This window comes from Lissotriton vulgaris, chromosome 7 (assembly GCF_964263255.1).
Source record: "Lissotriton vulgaris chromosome 7, aLisVul1.2, whole genome shotgun sequence".
Classification (NCBI taxonomy): domain Eukaryota; kingdom Metazoa; phylum Chordata; class Amphibia; order Caudata; family Salamandridae; genus Lissotriton; species Lissotriton vulgaris.
In genome coordinates this window covers 785,307,724-785,326,872 of record NC_141695.1, presented here as the reverse complement: position 1 = coordinate 785,326,872, position 19,149 = coordinate 785,307,724, and the positions used below count along the sequence as shown (strand labels likewise).

General features: G+C 48.3%; 1 protein-coding gene across 3 annotated transcripts in view; it reads left to right on the top strand.

Moving 5' to 3' along the window:
• RPTOR (regulatory associated protein of MTOR complex 1) overlaps window positions 1-19,149 on the top strand; it is a 2,217,374-nt gene that overhangs the window by 2,153,068 nt on the left and 45,157 nt on the right. For all 3 annotated transcript variants that reach the window (XM_086931040.1, XM_086931039.1, XM_086931041.1), the window contains 2 exons: window positions 7,047-7,163; window positions 7,790-7,919. In XM_086931040.1, the coding sequence (XP_086787166.1) occupies window positions 7,047-7,163; window positions 7,790-7,919 (247 nt within the window). The remainder of the gene's footprint in view (window positions 1-7,046; window positions 7,164-7,789; window positions 7,920-19,149) is intronic.

The window sequence follows — 19,149 nt, the reverse complement described above, 5'->3', positions numbered from 1 at the left end:
GTTCAACGTCTTTGCGTAAGCATTATCTCCATTTCCCCTGATACCCAGGGTCCTTCAGAAGCTGAAGGCAGAACACTGTACCCTTATCTTAATAGCTCCAGCTTGGCTGCGCCAACACTGGTTCACGGAGCTTCATCTCCTATCGCTGGAACCACCGATCCTATTGAAGCCGTTCCCCTCTCTCCTCACAATGAACCAACGGCAAGTCCAGCATCCGGATCCAGCATCTCTCAAATTATCGGCTTGGCTCCTGAGTTCAGAGAATTCCAAAACGTAGACATCCCACCAGATTGCAGAGCTGTATTGGCCCGAGCTCGAGCTAACAGTACCAACAAAACATATTCCCTTAAATGGAAGAGATTCTGCATCTCGTGCAAATCAAAAAAGGTGCACCCTCTTTCTTTGTCTCCTGCACAGGTTTTGCCTTACCTTCTACATCTGGCTAACTCAGGTCTTGCGCATGCTTCGATTAAAGTTCACCTGGCCACAATATCTCTCTTCAGACGTTCCTCTGCAGGTCCTTCCCTCTGGTCCAGTAGACTCATAAAACAGTTTCTTAAAGGCTTGTTCAGAATGTTCCCTCCGGTAAAGCCTTTACCACCTACCTGGCAGCTTAACAGTGTGCTTGCTCAACTAATGAAACATCCCTTTGAGCTGATACACAAAGCTGATACGAAATATCTTTCCTGGAAAACTGCTTTTCTACTGGCTCTTACCTCGACGAGACGAGTGAGTGAGCTCCAAGCATTTTCAATTCAAGACCCTTTCCTCCAATTCAAAAATGACACTGATTCTAAGGACTAATCCTAAATGTATTCCAAAGGTTCCATCTGACTTTCGTCTTAATGAGCCTATAGTCCTGCGCTCTTTCTTTCCGAATCCACAATCGGCAGCAGAGAGGTCTCTCCACTCTCTTGATCTCAAACGCTGTCTTAAATTCTACATTCACAGAACCCGGACATTTCGAAAATCTAACCAACTCTTAGTTGCTTTCAGTAGACCTAGGAAAGGTCTTCCCTTGACTAAGCAGAGTATTTCATGCTGGATTTCTGCGGCTATTACCTTCTGTCATCAGCAGGCAGGACATCCTCTGCATTCCAAGGTTCGTGCACATTCCACTAGAGCAGTCTCAAACTCCATGGTGCTCTTCGCTGGAGTGCCCATTACTGACATTCTCAGAGCGGCGACATGTCAGACGCCGAAAACGTTCACCAGGCATTACTGCTTGGATACTGAACTTAAGAAAGATGCAGCAGTGGGACAAGCTGTGCTCTGTCATCTATTTCACTGGAGGTGAGCCTTCTCTTTCATCCCACCTTCCTACTGTATGCTCGCACATTTATCTCTGATATTGCATTTTGGTACCTTTTGCATTTCACATTTGATATGTTATTATCTAGTGAGATTTTATGTTGTACCATTCGAAATGTGCTTGTCATTGCTTGCTACTCTGATTCAGGCCTGTGAATCTATGAAAGATACCTTAATACTGGATAAGGAATGCGTTACTTACCTGTAACTGCAGTTATCCAGTATTGGTATCTTTCATAGATTAACATGCAACCCACCCGCCTCCCCTGGAAGGGCTCACGTTAGTTCTCTCAGTAATATGCCTACTTAGCACTGTGCTTACGAAAATCTGAGGGACTGGAGCTCCTTCCAGGAAGGTTCCAGAGGGTGGTGATAGCTGATTGGCTCTTTGCCAAAGTTTAGTCCTTTTCACAAAAGGACATGGATATGTTACTAATGAGATGCCTCTGAGATTACTATGTATATATGTCTATGTGACATTACTTTATTTATGTACCGGGGACTCCCATCCCGACGACGAGGAATGATTCAGGCATTTAAATCTATGAAAGATACCAATACTGGATAACTGCAGTTACAGGTAAGTAACGCATTCCAAGTAGACCCTCACTATTTTTAGTTGTAATGTTCGGTGAGAAGAAACAAAACTTTACATTAAAAAAGACGAAGAAAGATGGAGCTAGATCGGCACCATGTTGAAAAAGTGGGACAACCAATGGACTCGGTCAGAAAGGGTGCAAACGATTGAAAACGTCACATAGAAGTATCGTATGTGCAAATCTGCGGATTAATATGGTTGATCAGAATGAGTCTTTAGTAGAGCAAAGTAACATACATCAGCAACAAGAAAGTCTAATACATACATCAGTAGTATGGAAAAACGAACTACGTAGATAATAATATTTGCCTGATTTTCAGAACAAAACATTTCAGTACGATCATTGAGGTCAGTCGTGTGTAAACTGTTCAGTTTCTTTATCTAGTGTATCTGTCAAAGAAATTATTGATTACCTTGTGTCGGTAAAATATTGATTTCTTTCAGTTATTTCCACCTAAATTGGCAAACAGTGTGGCTCCGCTCCTTGAAATGTGGAGCTTCAGTCAACCTTTCATTTCCAGTGGTGATGTTGCTTTTGTGCTCACTGTGATGTTAAGTTTTCCCAATGTATATCAAGTTGCAAGACCATTTTAACAAATTAACACAGTTGGAATTGTGACAGCCATAAGTGCCTCTAATGGAAATCTTTTTGCCTGGTCAGGGGGTTGAGTGTAATTGTGTTTTCTCCTATAATAGCATGGCCGTGATCTGGTTTAGTTTATTTGGAACTGATTTGTATTTTCACATTTTTGATCACTGATAAGCAAAGTGCTTTTCTACAATGTATTTGTAAATTGGGCTCGTATTGTAGAAACCGCCAATATTTCATAATTATTTTCTTGGTTAGAATATTTGGAAAAAGTACTACTCGTTAGTTTTTGGTGATGTTTTTAGGCTTTCACGGATCTTTGCTAGATATTTGTCCACTATATTGATAGTTTCAGTTTAATTTTACTTTATTCGGTATACAACAATACCATAAAAGTACAATGCAAATCAGTTAAAAAAATACACAAAAATAAAACTGGCTACCTATGTGCCTAAACAGTTAGTACCAAAAAATATTAACAAGTATCAGTACTTGTCAGCATAAATAATGGTAGAGGAGTCTGACATTTGTGAAATCTGACACTCAGGGTCACATTACATTTAGAAGATTCAGCTTTCAAAATAGGGGAATATAAAGCCAACATATTAAAAGGGGCGATCCCCCCGATCATAAAATTCAACTGGGTTAAAAAAACAATGTGAGGGCAACATAAATGATGGACACAGAACGCAAGGGGAAGATTGAGCCACCACTGTCGTCATCATGTGTCTTTGGTGTTTCTTAATCTTGCAGCCATCCTTAGTAAATTGACAATGCAAAAGAGTGTGAGAGCCTCCTCGGACAATTTCAAAAACAACAGCGCCACCTTAGCGTGTTTGAACCTGGCAGTCTTTAAAATTCTCTTTTAAACAACTTCCTGGGGTGAGCATAATAGGGACAAAGTGGAGCTTGTCCTGCGGAAACAGAGTCGCAGCCGCAGGGGCCCCTCAACTCAATAGATGTTAAAAACCCCGAAGGACACCCCAGTGTGTGATGAAGTAGGTTCAGCCTAAATCTGGTCATCAAAAATCTATCCTGGCATTATAAAAATAAGAGTGGTATGGTTCCTGACCTGGACAAGATTTGGCCAGTAGGTGAGCTCTCACGCTTGGATTTGGCATCTCAGTCAGTGTCTTCCCTGATGGAGGCCTTGTGCTTCAGAAAAGTGGACTTAACAATCGCCCTGTCCCGTGGAACCAGCGATTTCGGGTTGTTGAAATAATCAGCCAGACCCAAACCAGACAAGGTCTCCCTAACATATTTGAGCCAAGGAATATTATGCCTGTGCTCCCTGGTAATACAATCACTTATTATCTGCTTGCACAAGGCCTCTTCCGGGTTAGTCCATATTTTTAACCAACACGTAAGAGGTTTCAGTTGAATTGCGTCTCTGATATGAGAGAGTCCTAACTCTTCGTGAATTGAATAGGAAGGGGTACTCTGTGGGACTCTGAGTAGCCGTCGGAGGAATTTGTTTTCTTCTGTTTAAATCCTTGATGGGTCAATGAAGCCCCACACCTCACTGCCGTAAAGCGTTTTCGCATTGCAGATGGCCCTATACAGATTCAGAATTTGATCGGGGGCCCAGCGACTCAACCTGTGTGCATGATTCATGATTGCCCCAGTAGAGCTAATTTCTCATCTATCAGTTTGTTAAACCTGGTTCGGCTATCGAATAAAATCTCCAGGTAAGAGAATGCCTCCGCTTTTTCTAGGCAGTGGGTACCTATCCTGAAGGTGGATTTCCTGCCTGGTCTTTTTCCCTTCACCATGATGTAAGATTTGGAGAGGTTGGCGGACAGGTCCAGTTTCTCCATGAATCCCACGAAACCATCAATAAGGTACTGAAGGCCCCGCGCAGTGCGTGACAACAGCACTGCGTTGTCCGCATAAAGAAGGACTGGGATCCCTCTATTACCTATCCTCGGGCTGTCCACCCCTAGTGCTCCCAAAACCTTATGTAAGCCATTAATATATAGGGAAAATGAAAATGGTGCCAGAATGCAGCCCTGTCTCACACCCCTGGAGCAAGGGAAAGAGTCTGAGGCGTCACCCTTGTCATTGTATCTAACCTGGGCTGAGGTATACTGGTGCAGGGTGCTTAGGATGTTAACCAATCCTGGGTCCACTCCCATGGCCTCAAGTTGTTCCCACAGTTTCTTTCGATTGACTCGATCGAATGCAGCAGTGAGGTCCATGAAAGCCAAGTACACCGTCTCATTACTAGCCACAGTGTACTTGGCAACCAGGAGGTAGAGATTAAGGCATTGGTCAGAAGTTGAGCGACCCGGCCTAAAGCCGTACTGAATATCCAAGATGATATCATATTCGTCCGCCCAGTCCATAAGCCGGTTAAGAATAGCTCTCCCCATGACTTTCACTGTGATGTTGATAAGGGAGATGGGCCTGTAACATTGTGGATTGTCTTTATTACCCTTTTTAAATATTGGAACGATTGTCGCAGTGGACCAGGAGGAGGGCATGCCCGCCTCTACTGCTGTGTTAATCACTCTTGATAAATAGGAGCCCCCATGTCTACCTGGGATAACAAGAGGTCTGGAGGGATCCTATCCGGATCCGGGGCCTTGTTACGGGTTAAGCCCTAAATTCCCGCTTTTATCTCACCTATGGAGAATGGGGTTTCACAAATTAACACAGTTGGAATTGTGACAGCTATAAGTGCCTCGAATGGAAATCTTTTTGCCTGGGCAGGGGCTTGAGTGTAATTGTGTTTTCTCCTATAATAGCATGGCTGTGATTTGGTTTAGTTTATTTGGAACTGATTTGTATTTTCACATTTTTGATCACTGATAAGCAAAGTGCTTTTCTACAATGTATTTGGAAATTGGGCTCGTATTGTATAAACCGCCAATATTTTATGATGATTTTCTTGGTTAGAATATTTGGAAAAAGTAATACTCATTAGTTTTTGTTGATGTTTTTAGGCTTCCACAGATCTTTACTAGAAATGTGTCCACTATATTGATAGGTTTTCCAGTACTGATTGGGGATCTATATGGGCACTGCTATTTCTGGGATGGCTTACCGCTCCACTGTATAGACTACATTATAGCTGTGCTTTCAGTGCCTATCTGCCCACACTACAGTCCGCTATGGGGCACTTTAACTTCATCCTGAACGTCCTGGAGAACTTATGCCGGCTCCCTCTGACATACGTGTCCTCTAATGATAACCCTGAAGTCCGCGAGTTGGCATGGCATGTCATGGAACCTGACAGTGTGGCACAAAGCATGTAAAGGGGCCAACACAAATACAATGGCCAAGCCCAAAAAAACAGTGGTATGCAGTGAGTTTTCAGAGCCTACAGGGACAAGTAAGACAACAAAGCTTCGATGTAGTCACCCCACACAAAGATTGTTCCTGAAAAACTGCCTGTGCCTGCCTAAAATGACGGCCGCAACAAACCCTCCTGCGTCTCTCCTGACCTCATCTCTCTCCTCTCCCTACCCCCTACCCCTTCAATCTCTACTCTTCTCCACTTTCCTGCTATTGACCTTTGCCCCCACCTGTCCTGGCCCTTAGTCCCCACCCTGTTTTTCTGTGAACTTTCCCTCGTCAATTGAGATCTAGCTATTTTGTCTGATGCCCGATGGAGCTACCTGGTTTAGCTATAGGGGAGACAGGTCGGGGATTCCCTCCTTGGACGTCACCTACCAAGTCGGTTTTTAGACAGACTTCCTTTCGTCTCTCCTGCTGTCTCTTCCCGCATCCTCTCTCTATTTAAGTCTGTCTCTCCTCTCTCAATGTATTGAGACTGAACTATTTTATCTGATGCCCGATGGAACTACCTGGTTTAGCTATAGGGGAGATGGGCCGTGGATTCCCTCCATGGAAGTCACCTACCCAGTGGTCTTTAGACAGACATCCTTCCGTCTCTCCTGTCGTCTTTTCCCGCACCTTCTCTCTATTTAAGTCTCTCTGTCTCTACTCTCTCAATGTATTGAGACTGAACTATTTTGTCTGATGCCCGATGGAGCTACCTGGTTTAGCTTTAGGGGAGATGGGCTGTGGATTCCCTCCTTGGTCGTCACATACCCAGTAGGTCTTTAGACAGACTTACTTTCATCTCTCCTTGTTGTCTCTTCCCTTATCCTCCCGTTCTCACCTCCCCTGCCCCCTCCACTACTTTTTTCTCTCCTTTCTTCCTCTCCTAATGTATTCCCTATTTGTTGTTGTATTGTGTAATTGTTGATATCTTCCTGGTACATTGTTGATTCTCATGTAAAGCGCTCTGATACCCTCGGGTCTAGCCAGCGCTATATAAAACTCTTTAAATAAATAAATAAAATCCACATTATTTTAATTCAGAGGTTACACACATAACATGGGATTGCTCTCCACCCATTGTCCCGTGGAATTTGTTATTGAAAATTAAACATTGTGTGGCAGTTTGTAAGTTTCTGGTATGGCCATGCTTACGTTTTTTATAAATCCCTCCCTCTTGATTGAATTTTTTTTTTTTTATTTAGTTGTATTTGGCTTTTCTTGCCTTGCTTTTTATAGCTTTTCACCCTTGATTTCACACAGTGTAAATGGTGATGTTCGCTTCTTTGATCCCCGGATGCCTGAGTCTGTGAACACACTACAGGTGGTGAAGGGACTGACAGCTCTGGACATTCACCCACAGGCAGACCTCTTTGCGTGGTAAGCAGTCTTTCTTCTTATCAACAAAGTTTGTATGCTGAGAAAGGATGAAATGTGCTGCCAGTGTATTATGGCAGTTAGAGTCTCCATTCCAAAGGTGACACCTTGTTATTGTTAAAGGCGTCAACGTGGTTATTAAGCAGCGTCTGTGCCGTTGGTATACTGGTAAGGTGGGTCTCTAAAAAGACTCCATGCCGTGTGTTGGGACCTGCAGGCCATGGTGGAGAAGGGTAAATAAAATGTCTGCCTTTTTATCCTAAGACTTGGGTAAGCATGACGAGTGACAACATTTCAATTTGGGCTAATAATTTCTTCTCATTCTTCCCATCTTTACTTTTCTCTTTCTCTACCTCCGCACTTTTCTTCCTTAATCATTCCTTTTTCATCTTCTCTGGCTTTCCTACCCCTTTCCTTCTCTCTTCTTTCTATGCCTTCTATTACTTCTTGACTTCCTTTTCTATACCCTCCACATGTTTCGCTCTGTTCTATTCTGCTCATTTCGCATTTTCTTACTTTTGTCTATCGATTTTCTCCCATTATTCTTTTCTTTTTTTTTGCCCATTCTGTTTATCATCATCTCGTTTTTCTTTGTTTGTTATTTTTCTGTTTATGTCCCGTTTTTCTAGTGGTTCCATGAATCAGTTCATTGCAATATACAGCTGCAGCGGGGAACTCATCAGCAACATCAAGTACTACGATGGCTTCATGGGTCAGCGTATCGGTGCCATCAGCTCACTGACATTTCACCCCCACTGGGTTTGTATATATTTCATTTTATGGACCTTCTTGGTTGGATTAGAAACGTCAGGGGCAGTTCTGTTTCCATCCAAACACTCCTCATTAGAATGTATAGGATACATATGACGATTAATATTCTGCATGGTTTTGTTAACGGTTCTGACAGAAGTGGAATTACCTTAGTGCTGGTTTGGTGTACCTTGCGCCTTAATTTCTTTCCTGGATAACCCCTTTCTTAGTCCATAATAGTTTTATTTCAGGATCCCAGTGTTAGGGTGTGTTCGGGAGGCTCTTCTCTCAGTGATTATCTTGTTTGGTACCCTCAACCACCCTTTACCTTTTTACAATGTGCAAGTTCAGTGGGCTGGAAACAGGAGAAGGAAAAAAAGGAGGAGATGAATGGGGTTGAATGTCCTCTTAGTAAAAAAAAAAAGCTGTTTTGGGTACTAACCATTTGATCTCTCCTCAAACCAAAATGTTTGTAAAATGATAAAAATGTAACCCGCCTACATCTTGTCACAATCTCAGTTTGTGAGCATCATGAGCCGGTGTGAGTGAACATGGTTCCATGCCGTTCTCAGTGTACGAGTGAAGCATGCATTCGCAAAGGATGTGTTGGCATTTAGAGTCCAGCAAGATTGGAGCGTCTTCAGTGCTAGAGAAAATATAGGAGGCCTATTCTATCATAGTTACATCTGAAAGAAACAGGTTAGTATTAGATTCCTTACCTTAGAATATCCCCAGGCGTCAGACTGGATCCTCAAATTTTTGCGTAGCAGTACTCTTGCGCGTCGGTAGCCGTCGTCTGCAGCTCCGCGTCCGTCGTGGGCGCTGTGATGACGTCGTCGGAGTACTTAGCCGCCGCCTCCGCGCACTGACGTCAGTTCTTCTTTTTTCCGCGCCAGCAGCTCTGATCCGGAAAAAGTGGTACATTAGTCGATTTTTTACTAAACTTTTTTACGATCCCTTTTGATCATTTTCGAAGTCTTTGACTCCGAACGGTGCCGGTAGGGATGCCAGAATTTAAACTCTGTGAGGACTGCGACCGACTGATGTCGGTGACCGACCCTCACCGCGGCCTGCCCCATACCCTCCGGTCCCTGGGCAGCAAGCGACGCCAGAGGAGATAGAGTGCTTCCTGATGGCCATGAGGTCCCTCTCTCCTCCGACGGGCTCCGCGGCGCCTTCAGGCCCAGCGGACCCGTCTGGGGGACCTAGCGGGTCTGGTGCTTCGGCCTTGATGCCGGCGGATGCTTCGGCCCCGACGCCTTCGGGCCCGGCACCGCAGGGCCCCACTGGATCCGCTTCTGGATCCGGGTCGCCGCCGGTTGACCTGACGACCTCACCGGTGCCGGTCCCTAGGGTGTCACCTCCGGCGACGCCGTCCCCGATGCCTCCCTCGATCCAGTTCCGGCGTCGGAAACGCGCCGCTGGGCGCCGCTCTCGACGCCGCTTGGAGAGTTCTACTTCAACGAACCTGCCCCATCCTTTGACAACCCTGATTATCAGGAAATGGGTGATGAGGAGTATTGGGAGGGTTCTGAGGACCCTCTGACACGTGAGCGTCAGTCCCAGCAGGACTGGACAGGTGAACTTGGGGATGCCAGTGGTCTGGTTGACGTTCTTTTGGGCACTTGGTCTAGGCCCACTAGAGGTCCGCCTGTAGATAGGAACGTGGCCAGATGGCACCGCCCGGCTCCGGGCGACCCTTGTTTCCTGTCCACCCATCCCACCCCCGAGAGCCTGGTCATCCAGGCCTCCAACTCCCAGACCGCATTCCCGTCGGCTCCGCCCGATCGGGAATCCAAGAGGTACGAGCAATACGGCAAAAAGGTATTCTCCCCCCTGAGTTTGGGACTGCGGTCTTCCAACACCGCGTGCCTCTTGGGCCGCTACACCCACTCTCCGTGGGACGCAGTCGCGAACGTGCTGCCAGAATGCCGGGTGGAGGTCAAGGCTAAACTCGCCCAAACCCTTGCGGAGGGTCGAGATGCGGCACGTTATGCCATCTGGTGTGGGCTGGATACCACCGACTCACTGGGCAGGGCGATGGCAACGACAGTGGCGATTCGTCGCCATGCCTGGTTGAGGTCCGCCAACTTTGCGTCCGATGTCCAGAATACACTCATGGACATGCCGTTTGATGGCCGTCGCCTTTTTGGCGACAAGGCAGAGCATGCGCTTTAAGGACTCCAGGGCTACGGCCAAGTCCTTGGGCCTCTTGGCTCCGCTCCAGCAAACGGGTGCCTTTTGCTCCTTTCGTGGCCAAGGAAGGGGCGCCCCCACACGTGCTGCCAGCCACGCAACGCAGACTAATTTCCAACGTGGTGGGGGCCGTGGAAACCGCTGTGGCAGGAGTCTGGGACAACGGCGAGGTCAGTCCAAACCTACCCCTGCAGCATCCGCCTCAAAACCCTCCTAGTCCGTGCTGTCAGGCCCATGTGACGCCAGTGGGGGGTAGGGTTCGCCATCACCTCCTCCACTGGTGCACTGTCACTTCGGACAGGTGGGTGCTGCAAATCGTCCGAAGGGGCTACTCCTTCCCCTTCGAGGCGACCCCTCCAGCCCTGCCACCGCAATACCACTGTGTGTCGGGGGATCACTTGCGAGTTCTGCAGGAGGAAGTTACGGCCCTCTTGGACAAGGGGGCCATCGAGCGCGTTCCAAAAGGTCAGAAGTACGGTGTGGTTGCTACTCCCACTACTTTCTGGTACCCAAGAAGGGCAAAGGGGGCCTACACCCTATCTTGGATCTACGGAACATCAGCGGCTTCCTCCGGAAGGAGAAGTTCAAAATGCTGACACTGGCTCAGGTCTTAGCTGCCCTGGACCCAGGAGACTGGATCGTAGCGTTGGACTTGCAGGACGCTTATTTCCACATCCCCGTCCTGCCGACCCACCGGCGCTACCTGCAGTTCATGGTAGGCCACGAGCACTTTCAGTTTACCGTGCTCCCCTTCGGCCTTACCAGCGCCCCACGGGTGTTCACGAAGGTGATGGCGGTGATCGCAGCTCATCTGCGCAGGTTAGTGGTTTCAGTCTTCCCCTACCTCGACGACTGGTTGTTGAAGGCGGGCTCGCCCCAGACAGTCATCAGCCACCTCCAGACGACGGCAGACCTCCTGCACCAGCTGGGGTTCTCCATCAATGTGCCGAAGTCACACCTGTGCCCCTCCCAGAAGCTCCTCTTCATCGGAGCAGTTCTCGACTCGGCGCAGTTTTGGGTTTATCCTCCCGAACAGTGGGTTTGGGATATTCAGGCTCTGATTCCGATCTTTCAGCCTTCATCTCGAGTCTCGGTCAGGTTGACGCTGCGGCTTCTTGGGCTGATGGCCTCCTGCATCCTTCTGGTGCATCACGTCCGATGGCGGATGCAGGCTCTGCAGTGGGACCTGAAGTTTCAGTGGGCCCAGCATCAGGGCAACCTGTCCGACCAAGTAAAGATCTCTGAGGGCACTGCAAGACAGCTGCAGTGGTGGCTCACGGACAGCGATTGCGTCAGCGGCAGATCCCTCTCCCTCCCCCAACCGGAGCACGTAGTTGTGACAGACGCGTCCCTCCAGGGCTGGGGATGCCACATGGGAGAGGCGGACATCGGAGGCCTTCGGTCTCCGGCGAAGTCCCGGCTCCATATCAACCTTTTGGAGCTGCGGGCGATTCGTCTAGCACTGAAGGCATTCCTCCCCTCTGTCCGGGGGAGTGTAGTGCAGGTGTTCATGGACAACATCACCGCCATGTGGTACTGCAACAAACAGGGTGGGGTGGGGTCGTGGACAATCTGCCAGGAGGCTCTGCGCCTCTGGCAGTGGCTGGAACATCAGGGCGAGACCCTGGTGGTTCAACACCTGGCAGGTTCTCTGAACGCCAGGGCGGACAAACATAGCTGACGGTGCATGATGGATTGAGGAATGGCGTCTGAACTCGGACGTGGCGCAAGTTCTCTTTCTTCAGTGGAGAGAGCCTTGGTTAGATCTATTCGCCACCGAAGAGAACGCGCAATGTCATCAGTTCTGCGTGTTGGAATTTCCAAGGCGGCACTCGCTCGGAGACGCTTTTCGTCGCGAGTGGAGTTGCGGTCTGTTGTACGCCTTTCCGCCTATACCAATTCTGCCCAGAGTGCTGAAGAAAATCAAGCGCCACCGGGCCCAAGTCATCCTTGTGGCTCCGGACTGGGTGCAAAGGTACTGGTGTCCCGAGCTACTCAGTATGTCAGTCGATCCCCCGGTTTGTCTGCCTTTTCAGGAGGACCTTGTGTCGCAGCAGCAGGGGACGGTCCTCCATCCGAACCTGTCCAGTCTCCACCTCCATGCTTAGAGATTTAGCCGCGACAGTTGAGGCCATTTGACTTGCCTCCTGAAGTCTGTAATGTCATTCTGGCAGCCAGGCGTAAATGTAAATGTACAGGAATTTATATAGCGCAAATCACCAACCGGTTTCTAAGCGCTTGCTTAGGGAACCCGTCCAGGTATTCCCCTGTGAGATAACCCCGGCAGGGTATCCGCAAGGTGAAATCCAGGCATCCCGCTGCGAGGGGCCGTTGTGGAGATTAAGCAAGCTATTGCCCAGAGCCGCAGAGTGTGAACCCGTGAATCGAGTAGGCACCGGAGCGAGAATTGTCGAGTCCATAGACATTTTAGGACTCAAGACCCCGCCGAGCCGGGAATTGAACCCTGGTCCCGGGCTGACCTCTGCTTCCAGGTCTGCCTCCTCTAACCAGTGAGCCACACTTCTCTACAAAGTCGGTATACGCCTGCTGGTGGAACAGATTTGTGGCATGGTGCACAGCAAAGGCTGTGGATCCTCTCTCTGCCCCTCTTTCTGAGGTTCTTCTCTTCCTTCTTTCTCTTGCCCAGCAGAGCTCTGCTCTGGGCACTATCAAGGGCTACCTTTCTGCCCTTTCAGCCTTTCTAAGGCTGCCTGATCATCCGTCTTTGTTCAAGTCCCCCATTGTAACTCGGTTTCTGAAAGGCATCACACACGTTTCCCCCTGTTCCGTTTGTGATGCCTCAGTGGGACTTGAACCTTGTTTTTACCTATCTGATGTGCGCTCCCTTTGAGCCACTTCACAACTGTCCTCTCCGCCTTCTTACTATGAAGACTGCTTTCCTGGTTGCCATCACCTCTGCCAGGAGAGTGAGTGAGCTCCAGGCTATTTCATCCAAACCTCCTTTCCTTTCTGTCCATCCGGACAAGGTTGTGTTGCGGACTAGATCCTCTTTCCTGCCCAAGATTTTCACGGCCTTCCACATCGGGCAGTCTATCACCTTGCCCACCTTCTTTCCGCCACCGCACCCCTCAAAGGAGGAAGAGCGGCTCCACCATCTGGACCCAAAACGTGCGCTTTCGTTCTACTTAGATCGCACACCCCAGTTCCGGGTGGATGAACAACTCTTTGTTGGTTGCGTGGGCGCTAAGAAGGGACGGGCGGTGCACAAGCTGACCATCTCTCGGTGAGTCGTCTTGTGTATCAAGGCTTGTTACTCCTTGGCGAAGAAGGAGCCTCCTGTTGGGCTGAGGGCTCCACTCGGGCCACGGCGGCTACCACTGCCCTGGGCCGGGGAGTCCCCTTGCAGGACATCTGTCAGGCAGCTACGTGGGCCTCGCTGCACACGTATGCAAGACACTACTGTCTGGACAGCCAAGTCCGGAGGGATGGCTTCTCTGGCCGTTCCGTCTTCCAGGACTTTCTGGTGTGATTATTGGTTTGCAGACCCACCACTGGGGTTGGTATTGCTGGGGTATCTATTCTAAGGTAAGGAATCTAATACTAACCTGTTTCTTTCAGATGAACAAGTTACTTACCTTCGGTAACAATATATCTGTAAGAAACAGTAGTTAGTATTAGATTCCTTACTGCCCCACCCATCCTCCCCGTTCTGCGAACCGATAGCTAGGGTTAAGGTCATCCCCTTTCAGGGCCCTAGTTTGAATGGCACCAGTGTTGGTTTTTAACATGGCTCTGCGTTTCTGGCGCGGAAAAGCTGTGTCTAAGAACTGACGTCAGGACGCGGAGGCGGCGTCTAAGTACTCCGACGACGTCATCACAGCACCCACGACGACGGACGCGGAGCCGCGGACGACGCCTACTGACGTGCAAGAGTACTGCTACGCAAAAATTTCCGCATCCAGTCTGACGCCTGGGGATATTGTAAGGTAAGGAATATAATACTAACTACTGTTTCTTACAGATATATTGTTACCAAAGGTAAGTAACTTGTTCTTCAGTGTTATAGGAGGCACCCCTCCTTATGAAGTGTCTGAGATATTTGAGATTAAATAAGAACTCATGCTAGAAGGATTGGCTAAGATATTCTGACCAACACTGCTAACTGCAGATTCTTTGCCTTTAGAATATTTGCAGGTCCCAGACTGGATCCTGATGATTTAAACAGCATTGCTCCTGTGTGCCAGTAGTTGGCACTGTGCAGCTCAACGTTGACTTTGTTCCACCTTAAAAATGATAATAGATCTGCATATAAGCATCTCAGTCTCGCTCCTGGCCACTGTCCGAGGAGCAGATTCTGCAACTGATCCAGATGCACGCAGAGTTTCTTAGGTCGTCGGCGACAGGGCAACGGATTGATGCCTTTAGAGACCCCATGTTGAGATATTTTGGCACTCATGGCTCTCTCTTGCACACCTTCAGGCCCCAAAGATCTGCAGATGCCTCTAGTCTGGTTACTGCTGGCATGTCTACCCTTGACGCTGTATGTGCCTCCTGAACCGGTTCCGCTACAATATCGGAGCGGACTTTGAATCAAATATCAAAATCCATGCCAGTCTCTTTGTCCTCAGTGCCGGCCCAGTGCCACCTGTGTCAGAGAAAAGCCTTGTATTAGTTGTCCTATTATTTAGCTATTAGCTGAATTAGGTGCAAAACCAATCATGGTCACATCCCGATGCCATGCAGACACACCTGGTCCCAGTCCAATTTAACTCAGACTGAACTATGTCTTTACCTCTGAACGTACCCCAGTGCAAACAACGTTTTGGTATTGACTTTGATCAGAGTCAACAAGTTTTGGGAGATGACAGTGAAGATGGTGGTGATTATTGGAATGTTCCTTTGCTGTGATGAGCGAACGTGCAGGTTTTAAACTTGCAGCTGTCATGTATGGAAGTTAAGACCAACATATTGATCGAAGTTGTACAACCTGTGCAGACTTCTTTTAGCCTTTACTGTCATTTAATGAAACCCCTACAGGCAAAATAATGGGAACCTATTGTAAGCCTCATTCCTATCCATTGGTGAATAGGCAGGTATCTAGACACCACAGACTAATGCCAAGCAACCTTGACTTCTTTACATAGCTCCATGTGCCAAAATATTTGGTGGTTCAGTCTTCCTCCAGCAAGGTGAACCCCAGTTCATTCCCTAACCCCGACTTCCCCCCTCCCCCACCTCCCCAGGTAGGCAGTCAAAGAGTTGAAGCGTTTGGGAAACCAATGTTTTAATCGGTCTTCCTAGTCCTCCAGTCAATCAACGCCAACTATTTGCTGGGCCGATATTCCCTTGCTTTCTGCGATATGGTTAGCAAGACCATGCCGGCTGTCCCAGGGGTATTTTTGACCATTCTGTCTCAGGGGTATTTTTGACCATTCTGTCTCAAATTATCCAGGATGCAGCCAAATCCATTATCCGTTCTGGACTAGACACTGCTTACTGCTTGATTAGAGCTGTCGGCACCATAATGGTGCTTCAACGTCATGGTTTGACGAGGTCTATGGGCTTCTCTGTTGATGTGGATGCCTCTCTGATGGCTATGTCATTTGATGAATGTCACCTTTTTGGTGGGAAAAAAGATTATATGCTGATGCTTTTCATAGAGAGCCAGACCACAGTGTGTTCCTTAGGCCTGTCTACTCCAGCTAAACAGTCCCTTTAGCAATTTCGCACCAGAGGTTTGGCTTACCGGCAGCGCCAAAGCCCACAACCTCTGCAACAGCATCCCATTCCTTTTGGAGTAGGCAATGGGGATCACGCAGACAAAGCTCAGGCCATCAGGAGCAGTGAACTTTCCAACCTGACTGAAGTGTTGGGGAAGATAATGTGTTCTTCAGCCAGCTTGCATTGAGGTCAGTCAGAATGGTCTGCCTATTTCTCTGGTATACAGATGTCCTATGGGACATGACCAGTGTGATCTGTGCAGCAGTTCCGGAAGAGTTTCCAGCATATTTGGCTCAAACCATTCAGCATGGCCAGAATGCAGCCAAATATGTAATTAGGGTTATCCTGGATACCTCTGATTGCTTGGGGTGAAAGGTGGGCACTAGTGTGGTGCTCCGTTGCCATACGTGGATGTGATCCACTGGTTCTTCTGGAGACGTGCAAGCACCCCTTAAGAATGTCTTTTTATGGGTCCTGCCTAATTGGCAAAACAGATGATTCTGCCCTTAAATATTCTAAGAACAACAGCCACAGCGCTTTCCTTGGGCCTTTCCACCTCTGTTAGCCAGATTTCTCATCAGTTTCGACCTTTTCAAGGATACTTCAAAGGGTTGGCGTAAAGACAACACCAGGTACTGCCCAACTGCTTCAGTCACCCCAATTCTCTTGTGGCTGGGGATCAAGCAGACATTGTGCAGGTCACCAGGGACACCATTCTTCTCTGCCTCCCGCCGCTGCGCATTAGCCTCCAAGCCGCTTTAGTTTGCTCTTACTGGCAGAATTAACCATTTCCGCCAAGGATGGGGAAATATAACAACTGACAGGTGGGTACTTCAGATTGATCAAAGGGGCTGTGGCCTGTCATTAATTTTTGACCTCTAGCATCTTCCACCCTCATCAGAGCTGCTTTCAGAGGATCACCTCAATATCTTCCTCCAAAAGGTGCTGGCTGTTTTATCCAAAGGACACCTAGAGAGGGTTTTGGCCCTGGGAATTGGAACTGTCTGTTACTTCAATTATTTCCTTTTGCCGAAGAAGGATGAAGGCCTTTATCCTAGTTTAGATCTCCACCCTCTGAATGCCTTCTTGCAAAAGGGCAAATGGAAGATGCTTATATTAGCCGAGGTTCTGTCTATCGTGGATCCATGCAACTGGATGGTGGAGTTGGACTTTCAGGAGGCCTACTTTCACGTAGCCATCCCCCAGTCCAACAGACACTACTTGCGATTCAAGGTAAGCCAGGAGGAGTTTCAATTTGATGTGCTCCCCTTTGGCCTCAATAGTGCCCCTCTGGTGTTCACGAAAGTAATGGCGCGTGTTGCAGCACATATTCAGAGGTTGGGGATTCCGGATTTCTCTTATCTCAGCGATTGGCTGTTGAAGGCATGCTTGCCACAGTCTGTCGTAAACAACCTCCAGACGACGGCAAACCTCACGACTTCATTGTGGTTCACAATGAACATGTTGAAGTCGCACCAGAGTCCTTTGCAAAGGCTTCATTTCATCAGGTCATTCTCGACACAGTGCTGTTTCAGGCCTTCCCTTCAGCTACAATGATTCTAGAACATACGGGCTATGATCCTAATTATTCAGCCTCGTCCTGGCTAACCTCCTTCATCCTTCTTTTCGACTATGCTATGTGGCAAATGCTGGTTGTACAGTTGAACCTGATGTCTCAGTGGGCCTTGCACCAGGGAACCTGTCAGATTTCATCCAGGTTTCAGAGACTTCAAAAACAGGTGGCTGCTCGACCGCAATCAGACTAATGGTAGACCCTTCTCCCTGTCCCATCCAGAGCTGACAGTGGAAATGAATGCATCATTGCTGGGTTGAGGAGGTTATCTGGGAGAGTTGGAGATCAGAGGACTTGGGCCTCCGGCAGAGGCCCTGTGTCTTCACATCGTTCTTTTGGAGTTGTGGGCCATTCACCTGACACTGAAAGGCTTGCTCTCGTCCATCAAAGGGAGGCGGTTCAGGTTCTCTCAGGTAAGTGGGGTCTGGGTCCTGTCCCAGGAGGCACTTCATCTCTGAAGCTGACTCGAACGACAGAGCACTTATCCAGTATTGGGGTATCTTTCATAGATTCACATGCCTGAATCATTCCCCGTCGTCGAGGCGAGAGTCCCACGGTATAAATATATACAAAAGCAGTGCCTCGAAAATTTCTTGTAGTAGGCTGGAAAAGCCTAAAGGCCTAACTAGGCCTCAAAACCTAGCAGCCTATTTACATCATTATGTAAAAAGACCTGAAATAGTAGCCTCAGCCAATCAGCTGTCCTCACCCTCTAGAACCTTCCCAGCTCAGGCAGTTCTCCTCAGATTTTCACCGCACTTCCTGTGTAAGGGAGTCTCCCTGAGTGCCTACTCAGTTTGTGGGCTTTTTTCCTCAAAAATGTCTGAAAAGAAGGCTCTTTTCAAGGCTTGTGGAACCTGCTATAATAAGAGGGTCCATGTGGATGACCAGCACGTTGACTGCATTTATTGTCTACACCCTTCACATGTTGTGAAGGACTGTAGGATTTGCCGTACCTTCCCTCAAAAAACAATCAGGGATAGGGAGGCAAGGGTTCTTTTAAGGTTGAAATCTTCTTCCACTGATGATGAGGACAAGGCCTCTACCTCCAGCAAGAGAGCCAGATCCAAGGAAAGTTCTTCTCCTGAGGGAAAGAAAAAACTTAAACCCTCTCAGAGAGCCTCAGAACCCTCTAAGAGTGCATTTTCTTCTTCACAAACGACAACTGTGAGTACAGCCCAGGCTAGGACTGTTTCTCTGGTGTCTGTTCATACTACTACCTTGACTTCTGCTTCTTCAACTGCTTCTACGGTCACCACTTCGGCTATTACCTCACCTCTGATGTCTGTTCAACTTTTGCCATCGCCTGTCAAGCCATCGACGACGAAAAACAAGTTGCCGACTGTCCCGTCGTCGACGTCTCCGTCAACTAAAACTTCCGGTCCGTCGACAACAATCCTGTCGACGAAGACACTGATGACGATCTCGTCGACGAAGGACTCGTCGACCAGGACACCATCGACGGCCTCGTCGACGAAGACACCATCGACGGCCTCGTCGACGAAGGACTTGCCGACGAAGACACCATTGACGGCCTCGTCGACGAAGGGCTCGTTGACGAAGGACTTGTTGACGAAGACATCATCGACGGCTTCATCGTCGAAGGGCTTGTCGACGAAGACACCATCGTCGACGAAGACACCTTTGACGACCCCGTCGACAGCAAAACCTTTGTCACTGATGACAGTTCCATTAGCGGACTAGCTATTGACAGTTCCGTCGACGGAGATCCCAATAACAATGTCTTGAGCTATGGCATCTGCTCATCTGTTGCACAGTTCACCTCCG